The sequence below is a fragment of the Procambarus clarkii genome, chromosome 69, assembly GCF_040958095.1.
Source record: "Procambarus clarkii isolate CNS0578487 chromosome 69, FALCON_Pclarkii_2.0, whole genome shotgun sequence".
Classification (NCBI taxonomy): Eukaryota; Metazoa; Arthropoda; class Malacostraca; order Decapoda; family Cambaridae; genus Procambarus; species Procambarus clarkii.
Window position 1 is genome coordinate 27,812,137 of NC_091218.1, and position 7,500 is coordinate 27,819,636.

The following is a 7,500-nucleotide window of genomic DNA, read 5'->3' on the forward strand; positions in this document are numbered from 1 at the left end:
TACCGGCTTCTTCCCAAGAATCGTCAGCACTTCCTGGACACCGGATTGAAAATTGAAGCACGTACCGTACCGCAGCAACATGTAAAGTCGACGGTACACAGCTTAACAACACGTACCGTACCGCCACAACAGTACCAGGCGTCTCCCACACCGCCACAACAGTACCAGGCGTCTCCCACACCGCCACAACAGTACCAGGTGTCTCCCACACCGCCACAACAGTACCAGGCGTCTCCCACACCGCCACAACAGTACCAGATGTCTCCCACACCGCCACAACAGTACCAGGCGTCTCCCACACCGCCACAACAGTACCAGATGTCTCCCACGCCGCCACAACAGTACCAGGCGTCTCCCACACCGCCACAACAGCACCAGGTGTCTCCCACACCGCCACAACAGTACCAGGTGTCTCCCACACCGCCAACGGTACAATTAATGAGTCTCACACGCTCACAATTGACAGGACGACCCGGAAAAAAAGACATCCTTGGCGACAGATCATTACGTGCGGTGGTGAGGGTATATATATACATATAGATGCCTCTTATGTCTCAGTTCCGTCACGCACTCAACACGCACTCGAGATGAAGTTCGTAAGTACAAGAGAGTTGAGTCTAATTACTATCTCCTCCTCTGGTTCCAATAGGGTCCCTCGGTTCTATCTTCTCTCAGAATTGTTATATGATTGAGAAATGCTTGAATCTTTAGATAAGAATGCCATAAACAATCATGTATATTATTTTATCATCCTCGCTTTTAATGTTTATATCTCTCATTGCCAGTGTATTATGTAATATCTCTTATTGCCAGTGTGTTATGTGATATCTCACATTGCCAGTGTATTATGTGATATCTCTCATTGCCAGTGTATTATGTGATATCTCACATTGCCAGTGTATTATGTGATATCTCTCATTGATAGTGTATTATGTAATATCTCTCATTGACAGTGTATTATGTGATATCTCTTATTGTCAGTGTATTATGTGATATCTCTCATTGCCAGTGTATTATGTGATATCTCTCAATGCCAGTGTATTATGTGATATCTCTCATTGACAGTGTATTATGTGATATCTCTTATTGCCAGTGTATTATGTGATATCTCTCATTGACAGTGTATTATGTGATATCTCTCATTGCCAGTGTATTATGTAATATCTCTTATTGCCAGTATATTATGTGATATCTCTCACTACCAGTATATTATGTGATATCTCTCATTACCAGTGTATTATTTGATATCTCTTCACACCAGTATTTTATGTGAAATCTCTAATTGCCAATGCATTATTTAATATATCTCACTACAAATGATTACTCACTACTATTATGTGATATCTCTCATTACCAGTGTAATATCTCTCATTACTAGTGTATTATGTGGTATCTCTACAATACAAATTCGTTGTAGCAAAAGCTCAAGAAGCAACATTTGTTTTACACAATATATTATATAATATGTAGAGCGAAATACATGCATGTTTTGAACTAAAAGTACACATATTTGCAACACATGTGTAATCTAAACACACACACATGCTTTTGGTTGATGCCAACATTCTCATTCTCGTTTATAATGTCTGAGTTAGACTAATAGAATATCTTGAAAGTTGGCTTTCAACTTATTTAGTCACTTACACTCTAGGTTATCTTCACCTCTTGGCGAAGATAACCATTTATTTTTAGTTAAATTGAATAAATGCACTTGGCTGCTGTGTAGCATTCAAACATCTCAGAAGAACATTTGTTATGCATGGAAATAACAACTCTAGTTGATTTCACTGGTGTTATTGAATGTTTATACCATACAAACATCAACATAAACAACATTTTGGCAACTGAGGGGGGGATCTTCGACAAGCCACCGGCTTCCTGTCCTCGTTGAGGCGACTAGGGTTAGTGGCCCTCTGGTAAAACCAAGCGATTCTACTACAACGCGAAACCTTACATTTTTTGTCTATAAAAACCTTTAAATATCAAAATAAAAAGTGTCATCCCCATAAATTTTCATGTCAATATTTCTGACAATAAAGTCCTTTAATTAGCACAATTTTAAGATTTCTTCCGCATGGGACCCAAAATGTGGACATACAAGCTTCCACTTAATCCAGCTAATTCAATTATTTCTCCAGGCACTCACTTGTCACTTGCCACTCTAATTTGTCCAAAAATGTGATAACTTAAGTGTTAGGAAATACAACTTAAGAATGAGCGATGTATTGAATTGGGAACAGGGTATACAAGATGAAATAAAATAACTAACCAGTAAAGAAAGCAGGTAACCAATAATATCACCCCAACAAAATAACTACCCAATATCCCCCAGCTGATGACGGAACTACTGTCCGTCACCAGTTTAGGAGATATGTCTACTAAACGGAACTACTGTCCGTTTAGGAGATATTGCTTATTGACAGGTATTTTGAGACCAACTGAAGACAAGTCTATGTTTATCAACTGTGTTTTGGGAATGATTTTGATCCTGGATAGCCCTAGAATGTTGACCAGACCACACACTAGAAGGTGAAGGGACGACGACGTTTCGGTCCGTCCTGGACCATTCTCAAGTTGATTCAACTTGAGAATGGTCCATTCTCAATCAACTTGAGAATGGTCCAGGACGGGCCGAAACGTCGTTGTCCCTTCACCTTCTAGTGTGTGGTCTGGTCAACATACTTTAGCCACGTTATTGTGACTCATCGCCTGCATAGCCCTAGAATCTATTGATGGAGAATGCTGGGGATCTGAATGGAGAATGCCCAGCCGACAAGGGGAGGGGCCGTGATGGCTGAGTGGACAGCACTCGGGATTCGTAGTCCTAAGGTCCCGGGTTAGATCCCCGGTGGAGGCGGAAACAAATAGGCAGAGTTTCTTTCACCCTGATGCCCTTGTTACCTAGCAGTATATAGGTACCTGGGAGTTAGCTGCTACAGGCTGCTTCTTGGGGGGGGGGGTGTAAAAAAAAGGAGGCCTGGTCGAGGGAGCCGCGGGGACGCTATGCCTCGAAATCATCTCAAGATAACCTCAATGGTGAGTAACTTTTTATTTAACTTCGTGGAATGATTAATTGTAATTGTTACTATTAAGTTCTTTCAATTGTCTTCTCATCATTCAATGATTGTGGTATAAAGTGTGTCAATGTCTGCCTTACTGCTCAACTGGTAAACTATACTGTATATTTCTAATGTATATCACCGTTCAATTTGTAAACTAAATGTCACTCACTTTATGCAGAAATGTAAGTTTTATTATGACTGATGTACACCTGTTTAGTCCAGCCATTACTGCAACGATGGTTTAAAGTTGTTACGAACTATATATCGGATATTTCTGAATTTGACCACTGAAATAATTTTAATCAATGATAAATGTAGCTTATAAATAGTAATGTAAATCTGGAGTATACGGTATAACACTACGTGTTATGTTATTATTTTGACTCATATAACTAAAATTTACTGTAAACGTGTGTAAACTATCCCAACTATAAGTCCATAAATCTTTATGAATAAAGCGTTTGAATTTGAATTTAATTTGAACCTCTTGGTGACAATAATTTCTTATATCTTTCGTTCTTTATAAATCATGTCGTGTTTCAGGTGGTCGTGGTGTGCATTATCGGTGTTGTCGTCGCTAGTCCCCAGTTCGACCAGGGAAGCGGTTTTGGCCAGCGGACACGGAACAGACAAATGAATCAGGATCACTTTAATACAGAGGACCATCTTAATCCACAGCATCAGTTCAGTCAACAGACTCAGCTTCGTCGACACAATGACTTTAACACGAAGGATCAACTTATCCACCAGAATGAGTTCCAACGGCAGCCACAAGGTAGTCGACAGCGACAAACCAGTCGACAGCGCCAGGCTACTCAACGGTTTCCCGTGAATCAACAGAATCAATTTAGTCAACAAACTTTGATTACTCCACAGCCTCAAATAAGTCAACAGTCTCTGGTCAAACGTCAGCCACATCTCGGCCATCATGTTCAAGTGACTCAGCATGATATATTGAGTCGACATACTCAGGTCAATCGACACCCGCAAGAGAGTCAACGACTTCCGATGAACCGACTGCAACAACAGATCAGTCACCAGCCGAAGGTCATTCGACAATCTGCAGTCAGTCGACAGCCTGAGGTCATTCGACAGCATGAGGTCATTCAACAGCCTGAGATAATTCAGCAGGCAAAGGTCATTCGACAGCCCCAGATTAGCCGACAGCCTCAGACGAATAGTCGACAGCCCCAGATTAGCCGACAGCCTCAGACGAATAGTCGACAGCCCCAGACTAGCCGACAGCCTCAGACGAGTAGTCGACAGCCTCAGACGAGTAGTCGACAGGCTCAGCCGTCTAGCCAGACCCACTTCAAGCAAAAGTCTACATCTGATGGACACCGCGAGACGAGTCTCCAGTCACGAGTGGAGCATCCCGTCGTCAGGTCAGACCAGCATTCCTTCGTCAAGTCTGACCAACAGCGCCAGCAGCCCATTGCTATCCTACGGGACGACCGCCAGAACCCCGAAGACGGAAACTTTAACTTCGAGTTCGAGTCAGAAGACGAGATCAGTGTGAACGCCTTCGGGAGCCGAGGGGCTCATGGCCAGAGCAATGTGGAGGGGTCCTACAGGTGAATACCATTTTCTTATTTTTCTTTTGAATGTTATCTTTCTCTCGCACCTGTTCTCTCTTTCTTGCTACATCTTATATATATAAGCTTTATTGTTCATTTCTTATACGAATAATATATTCTCCTTCAGGTTTCCCCTCCCGGACGGCACCTTCGCTGAAGTCCACTACACCGCTGATGAAAACGGCTACCGCGCCGAGTCTCCATTGATCCCCACGCCCCACCCTCTCCCCGCCCACGCTCTTGAGCAGATCCGCTTCGCCGAGGAGCAGCGCGCCCTTGAAGCTCTTCGGGGTCGCCAGCCGTCGTGATCACACCGTTGTCACAACCTCCAGCTCAAGAAGACTGACACATAGCCCTCCAGGTCACCACCGCTACACACGAGCGCCGATCTCAGGTGGAACTAAGCTTATATTTCCCAGTGCACTCAGCAAAAGATGGAACTTAATCTTTTTGACATATTTTATGCCACCCTCACCTTCTCTTGCATAGTGTTTCCTTCATTCACTTGCTGAGTTTTACCTGAGGTTGGTGAGTGGAGGTTGTTCTTGAGGCGTCAGCAAACTAGTAGTGTGTGAGTGGATGTAAATAGACAGTAACACAACTAACTGTGAGTGGTCAAAATGCTAACTATATGTTGACAGGTTATTTTATTTTAAAGTATTAAATGGACGTCATCCACTTACTTCTGTCTCCCTGATGAGGTTTGAAAATCGGTATATGTTGAGTGCTAATTCAAGTTCCGTACTCTGATGAATTACATTTGTTTATGTCTTCAGCTTTCTATCATACAGGGACATATTTACAGCAACTCATCATACACACACAACTATTTACTGCTATCACTGAAGCATAGTTATTCAGATGTCTATCGTAATAATTCAGGGAAAAAAAGTCTTACGATCAAATATTCCGACACAAGGAGTTTACGACTGTATAAATAAGAGTTTGTGACTAACTTTCAGAAAGACAGAGACAAAAATTTACGACTGTGTTTTACATAGCTCCAAAGAGTTATCTCTGTATCTTTTCCATACGATATTACCTATCAGCGAAAGGCTTTTAAATAGTTAGGATTTTTAAGACGACCAAGTTCAAGCTGAGACCAGCAGTTCCTTCTGATCCTAATGAACAGCATAAAGTAAATGTCTGGTTCCTCAATGTCTGGTACTTCAATGTCTGGTTCCTTAATGTCTGATACCTCAATGTCTGGTACTTCAATGTCTGGTACCTCAATGTCTGTCTGGTACCTCAATATTTGATACCTCAATGTCTGGTTCCTCAATGTCTGGTACCTCAATGTTTGTCTGGTACCTCAATGTCTGATACCTCAATGTCTGGAACTTCAATGTCTGGTACCTCAATGTCTGATACCTCAATGTCTGGTTCCTCAATGTCTGGTACCTCAATGTCTGGTTCCTCAATGTCTGGTACCTCAATGTCTGTCTAGTACCTCAATGTCTGATACCTCAATGTCTGGTACCTCAATGTCTGTCTGGTACCTCAATGTTTGATACCTCAATGTCTGATAACTAAATGTCTATCTGGGACCTCAATGGACCCCATACCTGTCCCGTGGATGGTTTGGACCCCCATACCTGTCTCCTGGGTGGTAGTGGACCCCATACCTGTCCCGTGGGTGGTAGTGGACCCCATACTTGTCCCATGGGTGGTTTGGACCCCATATCTGTCCCGTGGGCGGTAGGGGACCCCATACCTTTCTCGTGGGTGGTATTGAACCCCATACTTGTCTCGTGGGTGGTTTGGACCCCATACCCATACACTGGGTAGTGCTGGAATAGGTTACAGGCGCACATAATGGGCTCAGGAACTAAACCCCACAAATCCTGATGACAATCTCCATAAGTTAGTTACACAGTTAAATGTATATATCAATAATTTCTTTTTACTGCACAAGTAGTTCAAGAACTGGTCCACAACAGTCTCTTAAGCTGAGCCAGTCAGTCATCATGCTCCACACACACCATTTCAAGGGCGACAGCTATAGAAAGAAATGTCTTGTGCATGCGCTCTACATTAGGCATATTTTGAAATATAAGATTTCTGGTAATATATAATTTTCAGTGAGGTACTTTAATAATTATATTTGCTGCATGTGAGAGTCAGTAGATACGATATAATACCAATTGATGAACTTATTTACATCATATTCTGATATGTAATTAACCCAAATTATAATATGAGAATTATCTGTTACTGAATCCATTTTTAATAAATGTCTTAATAAATTTGTTTTAGACTGTTCGTACAGGGTAAACATGAATCTCTAACTTTGTTTAACACGTTTTATTAGATTGCTTATTTAACTGTACATCATTCTCAAAATTACAATCCGTGTAAAGATAATCATACCCGGAAAAAAACGGATATTAGAGATGACATTGGAAGGTCAGAAGGCGGTGGGGTTAGACGCTCCTAACAGAACGCCATGTGATCAGGCCCTCGTGAGAGAACGCTGTATGAGCAGACATCTCTGACAGAATGCCATGTGCTCAGGCATCACTGACAGAACGCTATGTGCTCAGGCATCACTGACAGAATGCCATGTGCTCAGGCATCTCTGACAGAACGCCATGTGCTCAGGCATCTCTGACGGAAGGTGATGGGATCCGTGCTGCTCACTGGAAGGTGATGCCCTGACGGCGCTGCTCCTCAGCAACTCTGATCTGCTCGAGGGCGTGGGCGGGGAGTGGGTGGGGCGTGGGGATCAGGTCAGACTGCGGCTGGTAGCCGTTCTCGTCGGCGATGTAGCGGACCTCAGCGACGGTACCGTCGAGAAGAGGATACCTGAGGAAAAACGGCAGCGAGATTCAATCAGTAGGACAAGGAAACAATTGGGATGG

At 42.8% G+C, this 7,500-nt stretch overlaps 2 protein-coding genes and 1 long non-coding RNA gene across 4 annotated transcripts in view; 2 read left to right on the forward strand and 1 right to left on the reverse strand.

Annotated features, from left to right (window-relative positions):
* The first annotated feature begins 570 nt into the window (after window positions 1–570).
* On the forward strand, window positions 571–5,553 carry LOC123772192 (transcription factor SPT20 homolog). The gene is made up of 3 exons (XM_045765255.2): window positions 571–596; window positions 3,606–4,636; window positions 4,767–5,553. The coding sequence occupies exons 1-3, from the start codon at window positions 588–590 to the stop codon at window positions 4,945–4,947; spliced, it is 1,221 nt and encodes a 406-aa protein (XP_045621211.2). The 5' UTR covers window positions 571–587; the 3' UTR covers window positions 4,948–5,553.
* A 1,104-nt stretch (window positions 5,554–6,657) lies between these two features.
* LOC138355781 (uncharacterized) lies at window positions 6,658–7,273 on the forward strand. The gene is made up of 2 exons (XR_011224052.1): window positions 6,658–7,153; window positions 7,212–7,273. It is a non-coding gene; the product is annotated as an uncharacterized lncRNA (long non-coding RNA).
* The window catches only part of LOC123772317 (cuticle protein AMP4), a 2,416-nt gene continuing 1,844 nt past the window's right edge, over window positions 6,929–7,500 (reverse strand). For both annotated transcript variants that reach the window (XM_045765406.2, XM_045765405.2), the window contains one exon: window positions 6,929–7,444. In XM_045765406.2, coding sequence (XP_045621362.2) covers window positions 7,276–7,444 — 169 coding nt within the window. In that variant the 3' untranslated portion in view covers window positions 6,929–7,275. The remainder of the gene's footprint in view (window positions 7,445–7,500) is intronic.

What these genes read in the sequence shown, in the direction of transcription:
- LOC123772192 (XM_045765255.2), top strand. An exon ending in AATGTGGAGGGGTCCTACAG is followed by an intron (nt 4,637 to 4,766) that starts GTGAATACCATT and finishes ATTCTCCTTCAG; the next exon opens with GTTTCCCCTCCCGGACGGCA.